We start from the raw sequence: 27,177 nt of genomic DNA, 5'->3' as shown, positions 1-27,177 counted from the left end.
GGTACTACAATTTACTATACAGTTGTATGATATTGACAGGATTTATTATGGTTCTCTAAATTGTCGGATACTCCTAACTTTTTAAAAGTTTTTAGTTAGAACGTAAAAAAATTAAAATTTAACGATTAATAAATACCTATATTTCGGAGGACTATAGAATATTTGATGACATAGAAGAAGAGAAAATGGGTGGTGGATTTTGGTTTTCAAACATCCATCGACGACTTGACTCAGAGTAAACGTACGCAATCGCTTTCTTTAATTTGTGTGGGGTTGTAGATTTGCCATGAATTATTTATTTTTAATTTTTTGGTTTTCTTGAAGAATATTCCACAAACCCCATTTATTGTTAAGCATCAGTCATTAATCAAGAAATGATGAAATTTAGAGAGAGAAAGAGAGAGCTTGGAGAGAAAAATGAAAGGTTTCTGTAAATTGTATTAGTATTACTTAACTAAGAAGTTATTGCATCACAACTGTTATTTATAGTAAAGCCATACATCATAACCACTTTACCAACAATCGTAACTAACTACTCCTACATTAAGTTGACAAGTGGCACTATATCTACCATTGATCTACCATTATTATACTCTAACATCCCCCCGCAATCTCATGTTTGGATAACCCAAGCATGAGATTGTTACAATGAGTTTGAAATAAATGTGCACTGAGACCCTTAGTGAAGATATCTGCAAATTGTTCTTGAGAAGACACAAACTAAACTCCAAGTTGCTTCTTTGCAATCCTCTCCCTAACAAAGTGAACACCCACCTCGATATGTTTTATCTTTTGATGCTAGACATGCTTAAAAGATAATGCTATAGCAAGCAAGTTGTCACAAAAGAGAACAGGATGATAAGGTATTTTAACCTACAGAAATGCAAGAAGTTGTAATATCCCATCAATCTCAGCAGATGTAGTCGACATAGCCCTATACTCAGCCTCTGTGGAGGAACGAGAGAAAGTTTGCTATTTCTTGGAAGAACAAGAGATAGGATTTGAATCAAGAAACACCACCAATCCAGTGGTTGACCTTCGATCATTCGGATTGCGTGCCTAATTAGCATCACTAAAAGCACTTATGGTCAGATCACTCTTGGGATAAGTAAGTCCAAGCTGCAATGTGCCTTTCAAATACCTTAATATTCTTTTCACTACAGTAAAATGAGACACCATAGGATTCTACATAAATTGGCAAACTTGGTGCACAAAAAATGAGATATCTGGACGAGTGAATGTAAGGTATTATAAGGCACACACAATACTTCGATGGGTAGTAGGATTGTTGTATGGAATGCCATCATCCTTCAAAAGTCTATTATAAGGTAAGCAAGGAGTGTCATAAGGCGGATTCAAGCATTTTTGTTTTCTGCAACAAGTCTTGAATATACTTGGACTGTCAGAGAAACAATCTAGAAGTTGTTCTAGTGATTTGTATGCCAAGGAAATAATGCAAATCCCCAAGATCCTTAGGTCAAACTCAGAAGTAAGAGAACATATAACATGTTGAATCACAGTCATTGAACTTCCAATAATAATAATATCATCAACATATAATAATAGAATCACAACATCACTGCCAATTGTATGTATGAATAGAGAAGAATCAGAATATGTTGATTTGAACCCAAGTTTTAGAAGAAATGCAGTGAACTATTCATTCCACGCTCAAGGGACCTGTTTCAAGCTATAGAGAGACTTATGAAGTTTACAAGCAAGATGTGGATGATTAGAATCTTCAAACCCCGAAGGCTGTGACATATAAACCTCCTCTTGCAAAAAAACCATGTAAAAAGGCATTCTTCATATCTAATTGCCTAAGAGGCAAGCCAAAATGAGCAACAAAGGACAAAACTAATCTCATTGTTGTTGGCTTGACCACAGGGCTAAAGGTCTCACCAAAGTCTAAACCAGGTTCTTAACTAAAACCTTTTGCAACCAAACGAGCCTTATGTCTTGCAATTGAGCCATCAGAGTTCCTTTTGAGTTTAAAAACACACTTGCAACCTAAAGGTTCTTCTGAGATGGTAATGATACTAAAGACTAAGTCCCTTGAGAATGAAAAGCATATATTTCCTCTTGCATAGCCTTGTACAAATTGGAACCTTAAGAGCATTTTTATAAGATGTAGGTTTAATAATTGACAAATCCATTTCACTAGATTCAGCCAAAGTAGTAAGTAATGCCTTTCTTTTGATAATACCACTTTTGCTTCTAGTTTGCATAGGATGCAAACTAATGGGAGCAAAAGGAAGAACCACTTACAGATTCTCAGGACTAAATGATGAGCTCACATAATCCTTAGGACTATGTATGGAATCCACAGGGAGTGTAAATGAAAAACTGTTACCAGCAGTAATGGACTGTGGTTGTGATTGTAGTTGAGAAACAAATGGACTTTGAAGAGAATGTGAAGAGGGAATTATAGGAGAAATGGTGACAAGTGGCAAGGACTGTTGAGTTATAGAGACATGATATGTATGGTGTGAAATGGAGCCTCCAGATGATGTCGAAACCAAAATATTATCAAGTGTGGGAATTAATGTGTGGAAATTGTTGTTGTTAGAAGGCACATGTATAGAAGAATTAATGTGGACTTAACCCATCGATGACAATCCTTTGATAACAAGAAGTCATAATAACTTCGGATGCAAGTAATCGGCTTAAATACACTTGTTCCACGTCTGTCATACAAAGATGGTAGTGGCATGCCTTCGCACTCAGTTAGTTTTAATTGTGAGCCTCAAGGCCTACACCTAAGGCCCCACAAATGCACCTTTCATAACTAATTATGTCCTCCTCTTGCAGCATTCTGACAAGTAGGAAGCCAACAAACAACCAAAATGCCAACTCCTCGGGGAGCTGTGTGCTCGAGCCAGGGACCCTTTCTAGCGAAATTCATGCCCGAACACCTGCAGTGAAAAATAAACTATCACTTGATTGTCCGAGTTTTACAACCAACCTCAAGGCTAGTTTTGCTTCATAAATTATGGTCGCAATCACAATTCTCAGCAAAAACACACATACAGTTCGTTTAGTGGCACCCCCGTCTCCACTTTGTTAAGCGTGAAAAGGTCGGAGTTCAAATAGTTGTTTATTCATGCCCTAAACAAAAATCCAACACCAAATAGTTGTTTATTCAAGGATAGTGATTTTCAACACACTTTTAGTCCTTTATATTTTTATATTTCTGGTCGTCGAATCGAATAAATCAAACGGAAACTGGTGGGAATGTGATTTTCACACACCTTTTTAGCTACTCACACAAACCTATAAATTTCTTTATTTTTAGCTATCGGATTGAGTAAATCAAACAAAGGCCTAGTGACGCTCCAGTTAGAAAATGCGATTACGGGACAGAGTTTTAGGGCCGAAGGGGTAAAGGAAGACTTAAGAAGACTTTGAAAGAGACTCTAAGAAAAGACTTAAGAGCAGTTGGATCTAACGGAAGACATGACACGGAACCGAGCCCAATGGCTTTCTAGGATTCATATAGCCAACCCCACTTAGTGAGAAAAGGCTTTGTTGTTATTGTTGTTGTTAGTGGATTGAGTAAATCAAACAAAATGAACGGAAATGATTAAAAAGAAGTGTGTGAGAGCCTAAAAAGCGTGTGTGTTTATCATTTCCCGTTCAAGGAATTTCACTCACTCAGCAAGCAAAGAGAACAAAATCTAGAAGACCAAAAGCATTTACCCTGAACCTGAAGATCAGCAGCAGACACAACACTCTTGTTCTTGAGGAACACATGGGAAATGACACAATCAGCAAGCATTGTAAGCAAGAAGGCCCCACAAGCCAACATAAACACAAAAGGGTATTCTTCTTGGGTCAAGTCCTTGAAAGTCTCATTGGAATCACTCAAAAAGTGCATCCCCAAAAACACACCCCCAGCAAACTGGATACCCAAAACCAAGAACCCTTCATTCCACTTGAAGAAATAAGGCGAAACCCCGGTACGAACATCCCAAAAAATATTATGATGAGGCACCAAATCTTGACTAGTATTAGAGGCCTGAATGGAAGTCATGCAGGGTTTCGCTGCCATTGGTGTCGGGTTCAGTTTCATCGTCGTCGTGGTGGCCGTTGTGGGCTAAGGCGTGACGGTGAAGCAGGGGAGGAGGAGAGAAGAGAGGAGGAGTAAGCAAGGGAGAGGTGGATGTTAGGAATGTCGGTACTACAAGATAGAGAATGCACAAAGTAAAGTAGAAAATGGACACCAAGAATTTACGTGGTTCGGCAATTTATGCCTACGTCCATGGAACAACAATCAATCTTCACTATATGAAAATGATGAGTACAACAAGAGTAGTCTTACCAAGCCAAAGACAAGGCTTGATGAATACAAGAAAGTATAACACACATTTTCTATCACTCTAAACTTCACTCGCACAATGTGTAGTGGAACACTTTCACTCTCACTCTTGGAGTGGAACTCTAGCTTTGGACTTGATCCTTTGCTACTCACACTTGGTTACTTGATTACAACACTACACCCATATTTATAGGTGAGGGCTTGCCATTCTACTAGTTTATAATTCCTTCTACAAACTAGAACTAGTTTCTAGTTTCTAGAATATTCTACCAACCTCTAATTTAGATAATTCTAGACTAGCTACAAAATTGTAGCTTCTAGATCTTTCCATTTGCAACCAAGGAAGCTAGTACTCTCCATCAACTTAATAACATGCTCGAATTGTCTAGCATGCTCCAGCCACCTCACTTGCTTACTAGATAATCTAGAACATTCATCATGGGCTGGACCATATACCAACAGTGGAGCCACCGTTGTTGACTTGTAGGTTTGGAGAGGAGGGAGAAAGGGGCATTGGTTTTAATGGGTTTGGTTGTAGTACGTACTTTATGGGGGGAAGAAAAAGAGAGAGTTGTACTATGAAGATGAAATTGAATACACTCCCAATACAATTGTATGATATTGACAGGATTTAATATGGTTATCTGAATTGTCGGATACTTCTAACTTTTTAAACTCCAAGTTTTTAGTTAGAACGTAAAAAAATAAAGATTTAATGACTATATTTCGGAGGACTATTAGAATATTTGATGACATAGAAGAAGAGAAAATGGGTGGTAGATTTTGGTTTTCAAACATCCATCGACGACTTGACCTGGAGTAAACGTACGCAATCGCTTTCTATATTTTGTGTGGGGTTGTAGATTTGCCATGAATTATTTATTTGTAATTTTTTGGTTTTCTTGAAGAATATTCCACAAACCCCAAACCCCATTTCTTACTATTTTTATAAGAATATATCAAGAATCTCTCATTCGGAGCGTCATTTTTTTTAGTGGCTAAACGAGACAGTTTTTACAATACGATGATAGAGTTCTTAACAGCAATACCACCTGCTTGAAATCAGTTAAAACAGGTATTGAAGGAGAAGTTTCGCAACCGTTGGGAGTTTCTCCTTTCTGAAATTATGTCTTTCCGTTTGTTTACGGCGAAGCTTTTCAAATAAACTGTTTCACTTTGGTGTTAATAATCATGAGTTGTGTGATTAGTTGAAGAACAGACTGCATTGATTGTCTGTGCTGCATATATATGCCAATTTTTCCATTCTGAATCTGTGCTTTAGTGGGAATCTAGTCATGAATCAAGGTGAACAGGATAATCAATAGTTAGCATTATTTTTATTCATTTTACCAGCGATATCGAGGATAGAATCAAATAGACATCGAGCTTGGCACGATTATATCAAGTGTCCCAGATTGTGACAACCGATACTACTACTACAATCCCAAACAACACAACCAGAAACTTTGTAATGGGGTGTGTCAACGGAGACTGCCATGGGAGCTGTATAGCCCTTTGAAAGCAGATGGTTTATGGATACGTATATGAACAGACCGCATGCCACACCTATCGAAATGGCGGAGATCCAATCTGCCTTCTACCTTGAGTTGTGCCCAACTCCGATACCCGTTGGAATGGAAATGGAGGCAGAAAACCATATGCCGGGCATGATAAGAAGGGATGGTCCAGAAACATTAAACTTGAGGGTCACTGTCCTGCTTAGTATACACATACGAAACCACAGAAAGTGTTGTTTGAATCAACCTGAAAAGTGCACGAGAGCTTGTGGTTAAGGATGTTTACTCCTGCGCCTGAGGTACTGAGCTCGAATCCTCTGCCCCAGATATTGCTTATATATATAAACCCGGAAAGCATCTGTTTATAACTGTATCAATATGCATACGAATTAAAAACATTTGGCGATCATTACAACACTGCTCTCTATCCTGAACTAATAACTTATGATTGCAAAAATCAAAATAAAACCAAAATCACATATATCAACCCTTTGCCTTGCTACTAACGAATCTATACTTCCGAACGCAATCTTCCACAAACAAATCATGCACGAACAATGACTTCAAGTGTCCCAAATCATCACAACAGCTATTACTCCAATGCCTAACAAAACTGCCAGAAACTTGTACTGGGGCTTGTCAACTGAAACTGCTCTGTCGGGTGTATAGCCCTTTGCCAATAAATGGTTTATTGCTACGTATATGAACACTCCACATGCTAGAGCCATTGAAATCGCGAATATCCAATCAGCCACAGCTCCTTGGGTTGTCGCATCTATTAGGATTCCGATTGCCACACCAATAGGACTTGAAATAGCAAATGCAAAAGCGTAGGCAGCGCATGATAAGAAGGGACGGTTAGGCATCATTCGAAGGAGAGCAATGCCCATGGCAATGGCCGCAAATACCTTGTGAAGAGAAATTGTCCATAAGGCTTTCCAAGCATCGGCTTTAGTCTCAGCGACTCCAATTGCAATGCCCTCAAACACAGAGTGGAAACACAAGGCTACTATCAACAAGATGCTGTCCCCAAGTGAAGTAGCGCTTGCAACCACTGCATTTGCAAAGTGGTTATGGCTCTGCCGGGTCAATCAAAAACAAGTTTCGAGTTAGTGTCAGAACGGCCACCAAGTAATCCCCCAATACGTATGGAAATCCTGATACGATTACCACCAGAAGATATATGAAATTAGCAAGTATATATCTTACCTGAGTGCCATATTGACCACCCTTTCCCTGCTCAATATTACCTGTAGTGAAAAATAAACTATCACGACTGTCTTAGTTTTACAGTCAACCTCAAGCTTAGTTTTGCTTCATAAATTATTGTCGCAATCACAATTCTCAGCAAAAACACACATACAGTTCGTTTAGTGGCACCCCCATCTCCACTTTGTTAAGTTTGAGGAGGTCGGAGTTCAAATCTCATAGACTACAGTTGTTACCAAAAAACAAAAATCCAACATCAAACAGTTGTTTATTCAAGGACTGATTTTCAACACACTTTTAGTCCCTTTATAATTTTATATTTCTGGTCATCGAACTGAATAATTCAAACGAAAACAGGCAGAAAGTATATTTCTATACTTCTAGCCATCGGATTTGAAAGAATCAAACAAAATCGACGGAAATGATTAAAGAGGGCGTGTGAAAGGCTGAAAAGCGTGCGTCTTAATCATTTCCCGTTCAAGAAATTTCACTCACTAAGCAAGCAAAGAGAACAAAATCTAAAACACCAAAAGCACTTACCCTGAACCTGAAGATCAGCAGCAGACACACCGCTCTTATTCTTGAGGAACACATAGGAAATGACACAATCAGCAAGCATTGTAAGCAAGAATCCCCCACAAGCCAACATAAATGCAAAAGGGTATTCTTTTTTGGTCAAGTCCTTGAAAGTCTCATTGGAATCACTTAGAAAGTGCAGCATCGCCGTACCAAAAAACACACCTCCAGCAAACTGCGTACCCAAAACCAAGAACCCTTCATTCCACTTGAAGAAATAAGGCGAAACTCCGGGTACGAACGTCCCAAAAAATATTATGATGAGGCACCAAATCTTGACTAGTATTAGAGGCCTCGAACGGAGGTCATGCGGGGTTTCGCTGTCGTTGGTGGCGGGTTCAGTTTCGTCGTCGTCGTCGTGGCCGCTGTGGGCTAAAACGGGGATGGTGAGGCAAAGGAGGAGGAGAGAACAGAAGAGGAGTAAGCGAGGGAGAGGTGGAGCCATCGTTGTTGACTTTTGGGTTTGGAGAGGACGGAGAGAGGGGCATTGGGTTAAACGGATTTAGTTGTGGGTGTGGTTATAAATGGTGGGGGTTGAAGTGTGAAGGTTTGGTTGTAGTACATACTTATTGGGTGGAAGAAAAAAAGAGTTGTACGAAGAAGATGAAAGTGGAAAATATGGGAAGAGGGGTTTGTACTACAATCTATGCAATACAGTTGTTGTATGATAACGACTCAACAGTTGTTATTTTCCGGAGAATCTTTTGTGACATAGGATTTGAGAAGGGAAATGTTATTGGCACTTCAAAAATCTCATTCTACACTTCTCATCAATATATTTTTCTTTCCAAATATAAAAAGTTTGAAATGTAAAATGAGATTTTTAGAGTGCTAATAACAATTCCCTTTAAGAAATGGGTGGTGGATTTTGGTTTTCAAACATCTATCCACAACTTGACTTGGAATGAACGGACGCAATCGCTTTCTGTTTCTTGTGTGGGGTTGGAGATTTTTATGAATTACTTATTTTATTTTATTTTTTGTTTTGTTGGGGAAGATTCCACGAACCCTATTTTGTAAAACAAAAATGCTACTTTAACCATCAAATTATATAATTATTTGTACCATCTCTAATAAAAAGGAGACTCATATGCGTTGATGGGCTCTATCTCGATGAGAGAGAGAGTACAATTGAAGGTATAACCAGGTAGTTAGTATAGCATTACTCTTTATAAAATGACAAATATCTCGTCACACACAGAAATTCACAAGAGCATCAAACAAAAAAAAAAATTCACAAGAACCAGCCTTGTTTTCTATAATTCGATGGAACATTTCTTACCACTTCTATAAGAATATTATCATAAGGTAACATCTTTATGGAAAGCGTCATTTTTTTCAAGTTCTTTAGAAAGTGATGTAAGTTTTGTCTTTATGGGCGTTATTTTTTGGTTGCTTGGATGTTATGTAGTTAGGTTTGTATTGTTTTTATGTTGCATTTGTTATTATGGACTTGTATTCTTTATCGATGATGTTCACTGTTTTTTTTAATTAATCAAATGTTTTTTACCTTTGAGAAAACTAGTTGACAAACCCAATCTCCTTTATTTATTTATTTTACGTACAACGATATATATTATTTATTCAATGAAGTGGAGTATAAATTGCAATCTATTATATTAAAACATAATATCTACCATATTTACAACTTACGTTGAATATCACAGCTACACCTATAAACTATGGGATGATCCGCAAGAAATATCACAGGGTTTGAACCTATTGCCTGGCTCAAACCAAACCGACAATGTTTATAATATTTTCTTTTTTCAATTTAATAATGGTTTATTTTTCTAAGAATGTAGACACACACCCGACTTTTTCTTGGGTCGGGACACAACACACAATTTCTATAATTTTTTTGGTCATTTTTGTCCGAACATGTGCCCCTTATCTATGATTTTCGTATGTTTAATCATTGTCGAATACACACTTGGTTGTTTGACGTTTAATATACATATCACTAATAACGTTAAGATGGCAATTGAAAAGTATGTATCATGTCAATGTCCAAAAAACTGATGGAGTACCAATTGGACGTTGGCTCAACGGCACAACTGTGCAAATGCATTGCTTGACGGCAAAGCTAATTCCCTGTGTGGAATTCTTCAATAAACAAATCGACAAGAACAAACTCTACCATTAACTATGGTTCCATGTATTTGTTTTTAAGAATAAACGCGTTTTTAGTTTTGGTTTCTGTATAAATAGTCTGAACTAATGGATGCAAAAAACTGACCTTGTGTTTCTATGCTTAGTTTCATACCCTGAATTCAATTCTGTTGTCCGTTTGGCATGATTCTGTTGTTTGATCATAGTTTCGTAAATGGCCGCCACTTGACCTTTGCAGTAGACGAGGATCCGATTGTTGGATCATTATGAAATTATAGTATGTTGTTATATGTATTATGTGAGGACCTTAGAAATTTACGGATCATAAATCCGATGTACGTATCTTCCGGATTGAATAATCTTAGATTATTAACCTTTGTAGTAGACGAGGATCTGACAGTTAGGTCATTATGAAATTATAGTATGTTGCTATACGCATTATATGAGGACCTTAGAAATTTACATAATGGAAATTTGACATACGAATCTTCCGGATTGGATTACTAGGGTTGTTGACCATACCATTGACCCAGTTGACTGAGGGTTGACTTCTAGTCAAAATGTTCTAAGTCGTTCTTAAGTACTGAAATTAACCTTACTAGATATCTCATAGAGCCTAGTGGGTCTACCTTGGCCAGCGAGCCATCCTGAGGGATGTATGCTTCGGTTTGTATGCGATTGGCACCTTACTGAAATTTATGTGATTATTGAACTTCTAGATGATATAACGATATGTGTGATTGCTAGTATGAAAGACGAGCATGAAACCTTATTAGAAGTATTATGTAGAACTTATATGTTTGTATGACAATATATTTTGTTAGTCACGTGGGATTGATAGTGTATTTACTCAAGTGTAAATCATAGGTGTTGAGTTGAAGTAGGAGGTGTGATGTGTGATGATGTGACTGCACCATGTAGCAGTGTAGTACATGGATGGTCTTTCTTGGTATATTCGCAACGAGGGACTATACGTTCTTTAAGGGTCATCATGATTGGTATATCTGCGATGAGTGATCACTACCTATGCTATTAGACTATGCCTATGGTTCTGCTTCCACTGGCAAAGCTACAGAGGAGCAAGGAGGATGGCCACCCCTCTTCTCGCCGGAAATCAAGCCTAGGAGTGGTGGTTTCTGCCCCTCTGGTCCCGTTAGAAGTGATAGTTGCTCAGCCCGCTCTTTGGTTTTCTGCTGCTGCAGCAGAGTGCGTTAATTTTTTATTATTTTTAATCCTTAAGCAAAATGACACCGTTTCGTTTTGTGATCTAAAAAAAGTATGTGGGACGACGTGTAAGCCTTTAGCCCGTTACCTTTTCACCTCATTCCCCTATTTCCAGAACAAATCAAAGCACATAACGCTCAGAGGTTCGTTCTTTTCGGCCCCCCCCCCCCCCCCCAACCCCAAAAGCTCAAGGGTTCGTTCTTTTCCAATTCAATTAGTTTTTGCACAAATGGGTTTTTGGGTATTTGAATTTTGTGTTTCATAAGCAATTTCGAGTTGAAAGATTTTTTTTTTTTTTTTTTCATTTGGGGATTGCCAATTGCTTAATTGATCAGTTAATATTGAAACTCTAGGCGTCTGATGCTTCGTCGTCGAACAACGGAATTAGGAGTGGGTCGCCGACAGAGTTTGATAGTCTTCCTCCACCTATCTCTAGGTGTTTGATAATCTTCCTCCATCTATCTCTCGTACTGCTTTTTGCTAGTCTTTATACACACTCCATGTGTTTGATTTAATGCCTCAAAGAATTATCTAAAGAATCAATTTCCAGGGGCAATGTGAATCAAAATGGGAATGAAAATGGTGGTAATTCTGAGTATACCGTTGTTAATGTTGAGGTAGTGAACGAGGAAAGTGACGGTAATAGAGATGAAGGGAAGGTAGCAAAATGTTCAATACAAAGGTATTAAACTTGGTCTAGGGGATTTCGTTTTCTACAGTGTTATCTTGCCATTATTTTGGGACTCGAGTGCACTCTTATTTTGTGGTCAGTGTAACATCAAGCTTTGCCAGCTCTGCCCATATCTCTAATCTTGGGTGTCATTTTTTACTTCTCGACTCGGTTATTAATGGAGCCTTTTGTTGCTAGGATAGCTACAACTTGTTGATATTTTGATAGTCCATTTGTTTTTGGTAAGAGAGAGATTATATTTGAGCGGAAGTTAATATCCTAGCTAATTTTTGTTGCTCCTGAATTCTCAATTAAATGGGTTTTGAAATTATAAGTTCATCAATAATGTCTATTGGTTTGTAATGGTGGATCAGAGTATACAAAAATGATTCGATTGTCTAAATTTGTGTTGAACGAAATTAATATTGTCCATTATCTAAAAGGATTTAGTTGTCTAAATTTTTTTTGTAACGAACCATCCCCAAAGATTACGGTTTTTATAATTTTAATATGTAAATTTACGAAAATGCCCTCCGAGGTAAAACGTTGACTTTTGTTGACCGTCTTGTTGTGTCATGTAAGATCCATTTTATTGGAGTATCCTCATAGTACTCATCGTTACGAACGCATGGGCGTAAACGAAACGTAATTTTGAGTTATAAAGAAGGAGTTATTAACAAACGAAGTCGAGGGCAAAATGATCATTTGACCATAAATCTGGAAGGCTCCAGATTTTGTTGGAGCCATGAGATGATGCCACATTTGTGGCTGGGATGGAAAGGAAAGAAGAGAAAGAAGAGAGATGGATGGACAGGAGAAAAGAGAAAGGAGAAAAATGAGGAAGGTGCTGACTAATCGGGAAGGAGGAAAGGAGAGAGTGACCAATGAGGAAAGAAATAAAGGAGGGAAGGGAGAGAGAATGAGAAGCACCGGATCCCCCCACCAGCTCCATGTCGCGACTTGGTTCCTAATGACGGTTTCCGTCAATTTTTCCGTCGTTTTTCCGGTGATCCAAGGCTTGCCACCACCTGCACTCGACTCCACGACCCTCATTCTTCAAGTTCCACCACAAACCCGACAATTTTTTGTCTTGGTTTCATGGGGATAGCGCTGGCAGCACCGTGGGGAAATCGGCAAAAATTCACCATTTCTGCAAGTACCACCACCCATAAGTTTTGGGGCGTCAAAGTTCGATTTGAAGACAAATTGGAAAACACCCATTTCTAGGGTTCCAGCAGATCGAGGGTGATTTGAGGTGTTTCCTGACCGAATTGGACTTTGGCCCAGGTATGAAAATTATGTCTCTCATTGAGATCTACTTGCCTGTAAAATTTGGTAATTTTTAGAGTTAGTCAAAAAATTGGGTTTCCGTTCGTTGGAAACCATCACATGCGGCGGCGCGTGGCCTTCCGGCCACCTCCCCTTGATGGCGTATGGGGGGAACTCAAGGACTCTCTTTAGGTTTCTCAACGTGCCGAGTCCGAATCCGCCGTCCGTTTTCCCAAATTCGACCCTTTTAGTAGAGTTTTACTAAATGGTCTTTATGTGCCTTTAGGTGCATCGGTGGAAGGGATCCCATTCATGCTAGTTCGAGCGGCTATCAGGCAATAAAATATCTATGAGTGGTAGCCTAGCATGCATTGCATATTTTATGAATGGAGCATGATTTATAATATGTTTTACGGATTTTCATACTTATAATTTATTTAGATTGTTTTTACCGAATAATTATGATTTATCGGATTTATATATTACTAAGGGTTATGAATCATTGGATTGTTAGTTATGAAATTCTATGGATTCAAAAATATGTTTATTATGGATTTATGATTATGGTTTATCATGGATTTATGAGACAAGGTTTGAGCTATTGAGCTCTGATGTTTGATACGAGATTTTGAGATATGTTTTTGGTACTTACCTAGTGGGTTATCATACGACACACCCGCACACCACGGGTATAGATGTCTATGGCCATAGGACACAGTTGATGAGGAGGAGAGAGATATGATATATGATATACCCCCAGCTTCACTGCCGAAAGCAGTGTCGGACAGTTTCACTAGCCACAACTAGTGTCGGTGTGGATGTATGCTATTTTATACAGCTTCACATTCAAGTGATGGACATGTTATTCAACTTCACCTTCGGGTGATGGACAGGTACTGCCTTCGGGTGACTATGATACCCCTAGTTGAGTACATCATTGATGAGATTTACGAATTTGCATTCGGGCGGCGTTTTCAGCATTATTGAGCATGATTTTACACGTACATGTTTTACAAATGTTTTGTATGGCATAATAGGATTTTTCATAAATCTATATGTAGTATTATATATGAGTTTTCAAAACAGGAGGTTACTATGTTCAAAAATAGAAATGGTTTTCCTATTATTAGTATTATTATAAACTTTGGTCCACTCACCTTTTCTGTTTTTGCGCCCCCTCAGGATTTAGGATCAAGGTATATGATCCCGGCGTCAGGACTCTAAAAGGTATCCTCAAGTCTCCTCAATCTCGGTATCATTCACTTGTTCGTATCTTTTCCTAGTAATTCTTCCATATTATTTTTAGTAGGTGTATACTCTAAACACATTCCTGCTTTTGCATGATCGTTCTAATTACTTATTCTTTACTTGCATGCATGTTAAAATGGCTTCATCACCCTCGAGTGTCGGTCAGCACGTTCCTACCCTGGTATGTAGGGATATCAGGGTTGGGGCATGTCATTTTTGGAATCTTTTACCCTTTTAAATTCCACCCCTTCTCCCGATAATTTCTGGCTTTGCCACTGTCTGCTTGGTATATCTATGATGAGGAACCACACGCATTCTAGGGTGGTCATGCTTAGTATATCCGCGATGAGTGATCACGACCTAGTATTATAGATTATGGTCATGCTTGGTATATCCGAAATGGGGGACCACATATATTTTATGGGTGATCATGCTTGATATATCCACGATGAGGGACTATACGCATTCTAGGATTGATCATGCTTGGTATATCCGTGATGAGGGACTATATGCATTCTAGGGGTGATCATGCTTAGTATATCCGCGATGGGTGATCACTACCTAGTATTATAGATTATCGTTCTGCTTGGTATATCTACAATAGGGGACCATACACATCCTATGCGTGATCATGCTTGGTATATCTGCGATGGGTGACCACTACCTAGTACTATAGGATATGATCTTACTTGGTTAATCTGCATCAGGGGACCATACACATTCTAGGGGTGACTCTACTTGTTTAATCCGCATTGGGGGCCACTACCTACTTGGTTACATGGTGCTCATGGGTGGTCCTGCTTGGTTAATCGGCATTGGGGGCCACACCATTTGATGCATACCTATGGTTTTGCTTGGTAAATCTGCAATGGACGACCACTTCCTAGTGAGATTTCGTTGAGCGGTCCAAAATCCCAGCTTTTGGTCAATTATGTTGAGTTAGTCTAAAACCCTAGATTAGTGTGAACATAAATTGCTCAGGATAAATATTTGTGTTGGTAAATTAGGGATTACAACATTGCTTGGGATCCAAGTGAAGAAATACAGCGATTGGCTTTACTAAATTTTGTGAATTAATACTTAATTTGGTTGGTGGATTAGCATAGCTATATTATTCATCTTTGGGTCATTAAATCGATTAATTGATGTGAGTATGGAATGATGTTGAAAAACATTGTAATGGATGTGGATAGCAAAATGAAAATCCTGGTTGTCATATGGTTTTGTTATGTAGTCTGAAATCTAGTGATTTATGCTCGACGGGTTACATTGAGTGATTCTGGAACTCTATGTTTTCTGCTATAAAGTACCATGACAAATGTCAGAGTTACGAATGGTTTGATCCTGCCTTAAGGTACATAGGTAGTCTAACACAGAGGTTATATGCAGCCATAACATAAAAAGAAAATATTAATGTGTTGTCGAACCACTTATTTGTGTTTGGGTCATGTCTCAAAGGCGAGGCATGAAAGATGAACATGTGTGTGGTGGTGTCACGTGTCGATCCTGAACATATTTTGGGATTAGGGCGTGACAGAAGTTGCTCAAATTTCCAATTGTGGTTGTAACTTAGGGTTACAATGCTGGATATCTGGATTTCAAGTAGAGAAATATGGCAAACGTTATGGAGGTTAGCTTTATTAAAACTAGTCAAGTGATATTTAATCTGGTTGGTTGATCAACGTAGTTGTATGTTAATTGTGGACCCTTGAATCAATTATTTATTGTGATTGTAGGATTGTGTTGGAAATCATTATAAGATATGTGGAAGATGAAATGCCACAAGAAAGTTTGGATTGGTGAATTACGATGGCATGATCCTGTCTTGGGTATGTTAACAGTCTAACACAAATATTAGATGCAACCATGAAATAAGAGGAAACTGTTGAACTGTCAGTTTGTTTTTGGTCATGTCCCAAAGGCAAGACATGATAGCTGGATAAGTACATAGGTAAGTGACATCATGTGTCGATCCTGAACATATCTTGGGATCTGAGCGTGACAAAGGGTGTTGAAATTTGTAAGTTTGTTTAAGAATTTAATTAAAGATTTGATTTGATTTTATATCAGGGTATATTTGGAATTTTGCACAGTAGGGTTTCTTAAATTTAAGTCTCTACATATAATGCTTGTAATATAGTTTGAGAAATAACTTAGTTTATAGTTGTCTTTACTCTTGTCCATTTGATTTCAATGGAATGAATAATATCATAATTTTGTATTCGTTATTCGCCAGGCACTCTGATATTACCCAATACCTCAGCTGCTACTGTTGGCTTTACATAAATCATGATTAAGGATCTAAGAACTATGAAAGAAAACTAAAAATGAGTTGGAGAGTTTTGAATTACCTAATTATGAAATGAGTTTGGCTAGTTACAGAAATACTGGTCTCTACTGTAGTAATCGTTTAGTAACGTAGGTGAAAAATCAAAAAGATTGCAAAAAGAAAACAAAATGGTGAGGAAGGTGTACCTATTTCTGCCATTAAGCAAATGGAAGACATTTGATGAATAAAATAAAAAATAAAAAATAAAAATACGACAGAGTCCCATCTGCCACAACGTATAAGCTTGAGTGACTAATTGAGCAGATTTTTCCAGTTAATCAGTCCAGACAACACAGATGCTGGAAACGACGAAAATAAACGAGTTACAAATCCTTTGTTCACAGGGCATTACAAAATATCAATTGCTGTGAGCCAAAATTCTGCTGTTCATAGAAATTTTCCGCCAAAATATCACTTTGTAATGTCAAATCCATGCCGCAAAAGAATTATGATCGATTCAAAATTTCATTTCTCCGGAACTTTCTCGATAGCTACTTTGACACTGACTCGAAAATCCTTTAGCCAGTTGTACTTGAAAACATCACCTAGTCTTTACAATACTCTTGACTCGGCCTCCTGATCTCAACGTCGCCAAAATCGACCCTGCTGCTTCGATTCTTGTATTCGCCTGCAATGTCATAGATTGAGACAGATTCTCACATCACACAATAGTAACATCAGTAGTATAAGAATTAGGGTGAATTGCCAATTTAGTCTCTCAATTATCACCTCAATGAAAATTAGGTCCCTGAACTATTTTTTCAGAAAAATTAGTTCTTGAATTATAAAAATCTGCCAATTACATCCATAATATTATATTTGAAGCTACTATATTCAATTTTCCGTCAATTTAAGTCACGTTACTTGCATGTGATACACATTAGAGGGTAGATTGGTAGTTTTCCATAAAGAAATAGTGTATGGAGTTAACTTTGGAGGGTAAATTGATAGTTTTACTTAAGAATTAGTGTAAGTTAACTTTGGAGGGTAAATTAGATGTTAGATTCGCAACCTATATGAAATGTGAAGGGCTTATAGGCGAGAAAATGACGGTATTACACTCTAAAGTGTGTCAAGTAACTTAAGTTGAAGAAAAATTGGATAAAATAGCTTTGAATATAATAATAGGGATAAAATTAGCAATTTTTAATGAATTTAGGGACTTATTTTACCGAAAAATAAATTCAAGGACCTAATTTTCACTGAGGTAATAGTTCAAGGACTAAATCGGCACTTCACCCTAAGAATTATACAATGAATCTCAAACATGTCGTATTGAGGATGCTAGGATTTCTATGTACAAATAGGAGAGGATTAGCAACAGCTATTGTGTTAGTGACTTGTTAATGTAGCATTAAGTGAATAAACATGAAAATGACACAGTTGACCTTTTTAATCACAAAATTAAATACAAACACTAAGACTTACTTTTGATGCTCTTTAGATCGCCTAATGAACTCTGCAGGAATATCACGCCCTTCATACGATGCTAGTACTTGCCTAATATCTGCTGGAGGATTGCGGGCAACAACTGCACATAAACCAAGCACAATGAGGTGGTAACGCATTTCTCACAAGCTTCAGGAGTTGATTTAACATAGAAATAATGTGAAGTCCACTGGTGCTACAAGAAATGAAAATCACAGATGACTTACATTCAAGAAATGGTATGAAATCCACAAGAGCTGTGTCATCTAACTCATTCTTATATGGCTTTATTATAGCACCATTTTCAGGCTGAAGACTATTTTCTCGTGCGTGTGCACTCAGATAGATGATCTTTTTTGGATCTCTGTTAAGTTTTGAAAGGTCCTGCCAAGAGGAACTACATCTCATATCTTTACTAATCACATATGTCAAAATCAGAATAGAATATGAATTAACCAAGAAAGGGAGGAAACTGGTTTCGAATGAATGCACATTGGAGTTCATCAATTATTTCATGGTTTGACATGGCACACAAGTAAGCTTATTGGTTGCGGGAGACAGTTAATAGCAATTTGCTTAGAGAGATACTGCATTGGCAAAGGCTAGAGCCACAAAACATACAAAATAAATACCATGTTCAAAGCTGTAAATCAACAAAAAGGTACAGAAAAGAGGAAATTGAACATCATGTAATGAAACAAGTGCCCAACAAACTTACCCTATAATGTTTTCCATTCTGATACCTAGTGGCAGCCTTTCCCAGCCTATATCGTACACAATGCTTGGTGTCCAGTCTCTCCATTACAGGATCTACATACTACATTTACCAAAATACAGTACAACTCTGTCAGTAATTTCCAAGAGAACAAGTAACAACAACGTATAAGTGAAATACTGAATACCATATTTGAATAGTCTGAATACACGATGATTTCATAAAACTGAGCAAGATGTTCCAAAAAAGCATCAACTCCAGGTCTTTTGATAGTCTGCCAGCCCTTTTCTCGCTTTATATGCCAAAAAGAAACATGAGTGTCATTAACCACACCAAAACGAAAAGAAAAAAAAAAGCCTTCAAGGCTCTGAACTGTAATGCAGAACACTTTACGAAGACATGAACAAATGTGGAAAAAAAATCGTTCTTAGAAATCATGAGATTGCATAAACATGAACATAACACTACCAAACTGCAATGCAGAACACTTTACGAAGACACGAACAAATGTGGAAAAAATTCATTGCTTAGAAATCATGAGATTGCATAAACATGTACATAAGACTACCAAATAAATCTTCTAAGAACATGCCAAATCTTGCCAGCATAAGAGTGCAATGTCTTGTGTTGGAGATAAAAATGCCTCAACCAGCCTTACCGTCCAATAAGAGTATAGTAATGTCTCCTGGAGATCCAGAACAAGGGTAAAAACATGTTTCTCCATGGGATGCAAATCTGGAAGAAGCTTCTCCGCATATGGTTCAGTATAGCCCTATATGAAAGTAAGAAACATTTGAATCAAGCAACCATAAGCTCTTTAGACAAGAGTTACAATCAAAATCACAACGCGGAAGCAGAGAAAAAAGGTTAAAAGAAAATAAAAACATACTCGAATTTGTTCTTCAATCGTCCTCCTTGCATCAATGTAAGCTTCAACTGCTTTAGCAGGAACTGAAATATACAAAAAACAATCATCATACTGTGAGCAACAATATGAGAATTAATTCGTCTGCTTCTAAACGTCAGGCTCATCCCGTGAGAAGTTAAACCAAATGAGCTCTGTCAAATTTTATAGCGTGGAGTAGCACTATAGAATGTGTACAATCAATATACTTTTTTGAAAATATATCATCAAAATATATAAACATATTATGCTTTGGTAAACAATTCACCACTCTGTGATAAAGAGTTGGATCAAAAGATTAATGACTAGTTCTGTCATTCATTTTCTAATGTTGGTCATAATGAAATAGGTAACTATATGCTCAGGAGATAACATATATTTACTAGAATACAAAAGTAAAAGAAAAAGAGGTTGCAGTTAACTCAATGCATCATCTACGTAACAGGACCCAGAATAAAGAAAATTAACAAAAGTCGATCATTGATAAAAAAAAAAAGACTGGAAAAGGTTCTCAGACTGCATGGTTAAGGATCTCACCTGTAACTGCAGAAGAGTATACCCGACTTTTAAATTTCTGCAGAAGAAATAGATCGCTAAATGTTAGTCTATTGAAGACTCATCAAATTGTGGAGGTAATAATGATAATATAATGTATAATAAAAAGCAAGGCCCAACAACCTATACAATGCAAACTAAATGCAACCTACTACTTATCTGTCTTCTGTAGCAGACAGCTTAGAACACATAAACTAACTGTTCAAAGATTTAGTAATAAGCAACCCAGCTCATGCAAACTACAGCATAGAATAGGTGTATATAGAGTTGCCAAAACCGGATAGGCGGATTTGAATCCTTGAAAAACAGTCCTAAATAAAGGCTTGGACCATATTTTAACAAAATACTTTTTTTCATGGTTCAAGCCCTCCCACTGGACTGACCAAAGTTAGCTCAGATGACCGGGCCAAAGGTAGTTGACCAAACACTATTACCAGTTGAAGGACATCCTCTGTACAGGTCAAGAATTTTCAAGTCCTATGTGTCTGACAATCACATGATGCGCATTAAACCCACTAGAATGGATTCAATATTAAGAAAATGACGGGATATTGTTTCCAAACCATGTCAATCAAATGCTTTAGACTATTTTCACTCTTCTCATAAACTCATCTCAAACATGTTTTAAATTTATCTAAATTTGCAGGCAATTTTCCATTTTCATATCAAACATGTTTTGAAGTATTAATAATTGAAAAAACTACAACCAAAGTAATCATCTAAAAACTTGTTCCGCATCACAATACAAATGAATCCTTACATTCTTTCTCTTCCTCGTGTCTTTTTCAGGTTAAGTTACTTGAATAAAATTGTTATTTTGCACTATTAAGTCATGCGGACAGCTAAGTAATTGCGTTCCTAAAACAAAGTTCTATGTCATACTTACTTCAAGGGCAGACGCATCATCTGCCACCTTGATAGTTGAAGGTGCTGCTCGGAGAGCCTTGGTCTTTTCGTCAATTTCATCCAAAGAGTATGCTGCAAAATGAATGCAAATCCAAGATTCACTCTATCTTTCACCAAGAAACATAAGACCGACCACATTAACCCAATATTACAAACACAGAGAATAACTGTTTATCAGAAACCCACATTAAGTTTCTCTTCCACAAACCAAAAAGTAAAAGAATAAAAATGAGAAACCCAATTATCACGACCAAATCAAATCCCAAATCTTGCAATTCAACATTGTTCAATCAATTCGCCGATATATACAAATTCCTTATCACGAATTAATCTAAAACACCAAAAAGCGAGCCTTTCTTAATCTTTGCAGCCAAAACCCACATCAAGTTTCACTTCAAAACCCTTAAAAAACACCAAGCAGACAAAAATAAACCAACATTTCCAGACCAGCATAGCTCATACCATACGAGACATAACCAACAGCAGCAGTGGCTCCAGTGATCGCGCCAATGAGGGAGTACTTGAGGAAGTTCCAAGATTTGCTACTTGAAGCGTTCGGAGCCGGAGCGCTTGGTGGCGGCGGTGGAGGCGGAGGTGGAGATGTGGGATTGGAGATTAGGGATTGGGTTTCGACGAGTGGTTCTTTGGGAGGCGTTGAAGACACATCGGAGCTCAATAGGCGTCCATTGGCCTTTAATAGCCGAGAGAGTGAACGGGAACGAAGCAGTATCGAGGACATTGCTAGGGTTTTAGAGAGGTTTTGGTTGTGATCGCTGTGTGGGGGTTTGGGATTGGAGTAGGGTTTTGAGGAGAGAGAGAGACTGAAAGTGAAAGAGAGAGAAAGAAGGGGCTGTTTGGGTATTGGAATGGAATTTGTCATGAACATTTCCAGGGGTATTTGTACGTCGGTTATCCTCTAGTTGTTTCTAGTTTCGTCAAGAGACTCTCTGTTTGGTTCCCGACTTATAGAGTTTTTTCAGTGTGTCCAAAATACGATCCAGTATGCTAAATATAATAATATAAATAGTTGAATACTTAAAAAAATTTCCAATTCCACAAAAATGTTAGGACTGAGAGGAAGTAATTCATCTTTAAGAAATGCTAGCAGGACTCGTCTAAAAAACGAGTCTACTAGCAGGGGTGGGCCTAAAAACCGTGGAAGTGCTAAACCAAATCAAATTGCGACAAAATAATCTTTAAAATCTCTTGTTGACAAAAGAAAGTCAACTTAGGTTCAAGAACCAAACCAAACCATTCATATCGATTTTGATTTTCATATTGGCAGAACCAGTTAGAACCGGACCGAACAGTAAATATAAATAATTAATTAAATTAAATAGTTGAATTGGGTGTTTATCGTTTCATGTAGTTTATGTTGGCTCAAATTTGTTGAATTTTGGTTTACTTTGTGTGTTTAGGAAGGTTTGGGTTCTCTCTTATTGTCGCAAAGACTCATTGATCTTAGGATTTGGGTCTTTTGGGTTTGCTTGATCTTTGAATGGTTAATGTATTTTTACTTAAAAGCTCGGTACCTAAAAGGATAAACAAGGGGAAGGAACAAATAGAGTAGGCATCACACCAAGGGACTACATATCTTTAAGATATTTGCTACAAAACAATAGCATGTTTTAATTTATTAAACTGTAAACCGTATTTTACAAAACGTATTTGAATGCAAGCATGCAAAACAAGAAGAAAAAAAACAAGTAAACTTTGAATACCAATTTGATTTGGTAGTCAAATGATTCAGTATTCGGAACCTTAAACTGACAAGAACCGAAACGGAATTAGTGTAAATCAAATCGTACGATTCTAGTAATAAATTTAAACGGAACGGCACCAAACGAAACCGTTGATATTTCTCGGTTCCAGTTCCAATTTGAGAGTGAAACCAGAGGGCCTTAATGATGATGAGGGAAATTGGAAGACTGATAAAAATGATTCGCCGGCTACTGCTCTAATAAAGAAACTAAACCTTACCTAAGATAGCGATTCACCCATTACTGCTACTACTAGTATAGAAGAAGATCTAGGACTTGCTACCCACATTGACTTCTAGCTTAAATAATGCACAGGAGACTCTGGCATTATCGTAATTAAATTAAAATTTGTTTGCATCGATAACTATTTCTAAAGACACTACTAATTGTTCTTATGAAACAATTGATTATGAAGAAATAGATGGGCCCAAACTTAAACTTATTTACGATACTGTCTAAACTTCAACTCATTTACGATACTACCATATCCTCCAAACTTTAACTTATTCACAATATTGCAACCAACGTTCAACTTATTTATAATAGTTCTACTTTTAATTTATTTACAATATTGTCATGGCCTCTTTTTTTTGTTCTTATTATTAACAAAAAAATTATCAAGTGTTTTTTTATTAAAAATATGTTGTGGAAAACCATTTTCATGAGAAGTTCCAATTAATATATAGATAATTCCAAGCCCAAATACATTGAACTCAACATTTTAAATTGCCAAATAAATAAAAATCATACTACAAAATTATCAGTCAAAACATCCAACTAGAAAAGAATAAAAGGAATTTTAACGAAAAGCTCCTAGTATTATTCACTTTAATGAAAAATCACATTTTTACACTAAAAAGTTAATCCGGGTACTATTTACTTTACCCTTTATTTTGTTTTTATCGTTAAAACTCAAGGTTTTCAAGTCATTTTCATTAGTTTTCCTAAATAATAATTTGTTCTGCAATAATCTTCCCCAACAAAGCATGTGCAACATGTAACTTTAATTGGGACTTATAAGTTATAACTAAGTTTTTTTTTAGGAAAACTAATGAAAATAGCTTGAATACTTTAAGTTTTAAGCAAAATGACAAAAAGATGTTGTAAGTGAAAAGTATCAAGAGTGACTTTTTAGAGTAAAAATGTAATTAACGTTAAAAGTGAACAGTATCAGAAATATTTCGTTAAGGCTCCATCTTTTTTTTTCCCCTAGATTTATTGATATGAAATTAGCGTTATTGCAATTGCCGAAGTAAAATTGTATACAAAAGATTAAACGCCCTTATAGATCCATCATATCACCCTTATAAGCTCAACATTTTTCTCTTATGGACCCTTTTTATTTAAATAGTTAGTTTAGCACTTAGACCATCTCCAAAGGAGATGTCAAATTTTAAACTTAAAATTTAAATTTGAAGGTTTACGTGGCACTTTGGCATCTTTTAAATTTTTTATCTCCAACCGATATGTTAAATTTTAAACATAATAATAATTCATATGTATTTTCTTTGCATTGGACCATTGGTAATGAAAAGAAACAAAATGATAATGGTTTAAACCAATAAAAAATTAATAAAAAGCATTTAATAATTAATTAAAAAATCTGAAGGTGCTATCAAATTTGGTAGCAATGGAGAGAGATGTCAATACATGTCATGCCACATCAGATTTGGTTTCTCGGTTGGAAAACATTAATGTTGTCTTTCATTAACGTTATTACTGATTTGGACATTTTGACATCTAATTTGAAAATGCTCTTTGATGCCGTAGAATTATTAAGACAACTAATTCTCCGAAATTATAATATGCCAAACACGTACGCGACTCGAACGTGGGCATGGTCAAACTTAAAAAGGAGTAGTGATTTAGGGTAAATCCTAATTTAAAAATGAAAAGATTTGGTTGGGTGTATATTAATGAAGCTTGGAAGCTGAAAAGAGCTCATCTGGAAGATAATAATAAAGAGACTAAATTTATGGCTAAAATTTACAAATCAAATGATGTATCATCAATAAGAAATGAACACGTTTATCAACGCTTAAATAATAATTCAATCGTTATCTTTCATATCATTTAATTTACAAAATTTTATCTACAAATTTTATCTCTTAGCATTTCTGAATGTAAATTGCATGATATTTGCTTAGAGTTGAAGGATTGAACACGATAGAAATTCAAAACCAACCACAACTATAACCTGTTAATTCCAACAACCGCAAAAACCAATATTTTTCACCAACTATCACCTTTTGCTCTGGGTCACAGGAATAATACTATTTGCACCAGTACAAATTGTATGTTGTCAATTATATATTCAAGATAGTAGCTCTTAGCTTAATTGTATTTTTCTTTCTAGTGTTAGAAGAGATTTCGAATCTTTGATTGGAAGAAAGAAAAAAAATATATTTCTAATTGAAATGATATCTAAGCACATTTTTTTCTTCTTGTTAACACTTATTTATAATCTTGTTCTTATTTTTTCATATTTGATTTATTCAATATGATGTCAAATATGACAAAATATATATAAGAGGAAAAATTTGTGTGTAATTATCATTTTTTTACCTATGAAAATGATATATTTGTAATACATTCGATATTATTTACAATAAGAGTAGGGGAGTGTCTATAAAACTTTACAATGGACTAGTCATAATAATTTAGTTCAAATTTATCTTTCGCTATAATCGAACTTAAGACCTTTAACTTACAAGTGAAGAAGAATATCACTGTATTACTATGTGACTTGACAATGATGTTAATTAGGTTATCTTCTGTCAATCTCGTATTAATTAAGCGATGGTGCTATCATGGGTTTGTTATAGAACACTTGATCAATATTTAATTTCTTTCGTGGTCCCAACTCTCTGGTCGTTGCCATCTATCTCAATCAAGTTTTATAAAGCAGTCACACCTCAAATGGTGAACGTGAAGATTACTCTTACCTGATGCCTCAATGGGCTGACAGCTAGAAAGTTCCACATAGTCGAGTAAAAAACATGTCAACATCCCTCCTCCCTCCAAATAGAACAAAACTTAGTATGCACCCATTGTATAAGATGAAATTGTTTCACAATTGCTACATCATCATGTGAGTACATGAATATGAATGTGAAACAACCGCTTTATCCAACGGTTGCATGCAAGTTTTTATCTTTCAGAGAGAATTCTTGTGCAATGGATGAACATTTAAAGATAATGATTTATATGAAACGAATTTACCATGACGTTTTGTCTCTAAACTTATACATAACAATGAATTATTGTATCATAACACTACGGTAGTGATGAACTTGTTCCATGTAAGTTATCTCATTTATGACTCCTCAATATGTGAATTCACCGCTACATATATACGATGGCTAGGAAGATCTTAAAAGCAAACATAAACATAGCTAAATTGATTAAAATAATGTCTTCTTCACCATACCCAAATTTAAATTTCTTCTCCTAATAATTTATATTACATTAATTAAAATATCGCTTGAATCAACAACATCACGTGCTGAAAAACCGCCCACCCAACCTAAAATTTCTTTAAGCCTAGACTACTATATATAACTCTCCATATTCCATAACTTCCACATATAGCATATGTACACCTTTGGAAAGACGACTCCAACAATTGAAAGTTCAAACTCATCTCCACCACCCCATTATCTTTCTCAATTTTCCAAAGACCTCTTTAGCAATTAAAACTAGCTAAAGAGAAAAATGGATGATCAAAACCAACAAACCTTGACAAACTACTACTACAACTCCATAGATAATCAGCTTCTGAAAAAAGTTGCCAAGTTTTTGCTTTCAGCTTCTGTGTTTTCATTCTGCTTTTCCCGCTCATCCATGCTCTCATTCCTCCATTCCTTCAACTTCTACTTCTCAACATTCCCTTACCAACTTTTCACCCACACCATTGACAAGAACTTCATATTCCTCATATGCAACCTGCTCTTCGTTTTCCTTGCAAAACACTCTGGCTTAACCCGATCTCCGGCGCAGTCATCTTATCCTAGCAATGAAGAAACAAGCTTGAAGAATAGAGAAGGTGGTTTGGAATTCGGTTCGCCAATGTTAGAGACAGAAGAGCCAGTTTCGCCAAAGGAAGATGCGAAAGCAGGAAGTATGGACTCGCTAGAAAATGTTGCTGCAGAAGAAGAACATGAAAGTGAGCCTTTGATCAACCAAGTAGAAAAACATGCAGAGAAGGTTATTGAAGATTATGAAGAACAAAAAGAACAAGAACCAGAAAGTATTTTGTTAGTTTCAGAAGAAGAAGAAGAGGAAGAAGAAGATGGAAAACTTGCCGAGGAAGATGAAGAAGGAACAGGAAGGTTTGGTAATAGTACTGAAGAATTGAACAAGAAAGTTGAAGACTTCATTAGAAGAATGAAGGAAGAATTAAGGATTGAAGCACAAAGACAACTAATTATGGTTTAA

General features: G+C 36.5%; 3 protein-coding genes across 3 annotated transcripts; 1 reads left to right on the top strand and 2 right to left on the bottom strand.

Moving 5' to 3' along the window:
- Positions 1 to 6,135: 6,135 nt before the first annotated feature.
- Positions 6,136 to 8,156, bottom strand: LOC137716053 (zinc transporter 11-like). Its single transcript, XM_068455447.1, has 3 exons — positions 7,585 to 8,156; positions 7,045 to 7,085; positions 6,136 to 6,914 (listed from the first exon to the last, which is right to left on the bottom strand). Exons 1-3 carry the CDS (start codon positions 8,063 to 8,065, stop codon positions 6,399 to 6,401), a joined length of 1,038 nt encoding a protein of 345 aa, XP_068311548.1. The 5' UTR covers positions 8,066 to 8,156; the 3' UTR covers positions 6,136 to 6,398.
- Positions 8,157 to 16,814: 8,658 nt separating this feature from the next.
- Positions 16,815 to 21,853, bottom strand: LOC137715942 (mitochondrial import inner membrane translocase subunit TIM50). The gene is made up of 10 exons (XM_068455308.1): positions 21,443 to 21,853; positions 20,961 to 21,052; positions 20,057 to 20,093; positions 19,505 to 19,566; positions 19,274 to 19,387; positions 18,803 to 18,907; positions 18,619 to 18,717; positions 18,128 to 18,284; positions 17,901 to 18,003; positions 16,815 to 17,100 (listed from the first exon to the last, which is right to left on the bottom strand). The coding sequence occupies exons 1-10, from the start codon at positions 21,717 to 21,719 to the stop codon at positions 17,055 to 17,057; spliced, it is 1,092 nt and encodes a 363-aa protein (XP_068311409.1). The 5' UTR covers positions 21,720 to 21,853; the 3' UTR covers positions 16,815 to 17,054.
- Positions 21,854 to 26,454: 4,601 nt separating this feature from the next.
- On the top strand, positions 26,455 to 27,177 carry LOC137714466 (uncharacterized). Its single transcript, XM_068453675.1, has one exon. It carries the CDS (start codon positions 26,455 to 26,457, stop codon positions 27,175 to 27,177), a length of 723 nt encoding a protein of 240 aa, XP_068309776.1.

This window comes from Pyrus communis, chromosome 14 (genome assembly GCF_963583255.1).
Source record: "Pyrus communis chromosome 14, drPyrComm1.1, whole genome shotgun sequence".
NCBI lineage: Eukaryota > Viridiplantae > Streptophyta > Magnoliopsida > Rosales > Rosaceae > Pyrus > Pyrus communis.
Note: the sequence above shows the minus strand (reverse complement) of the source record. Positions and strands in the feature narration are given on the sequence as shown.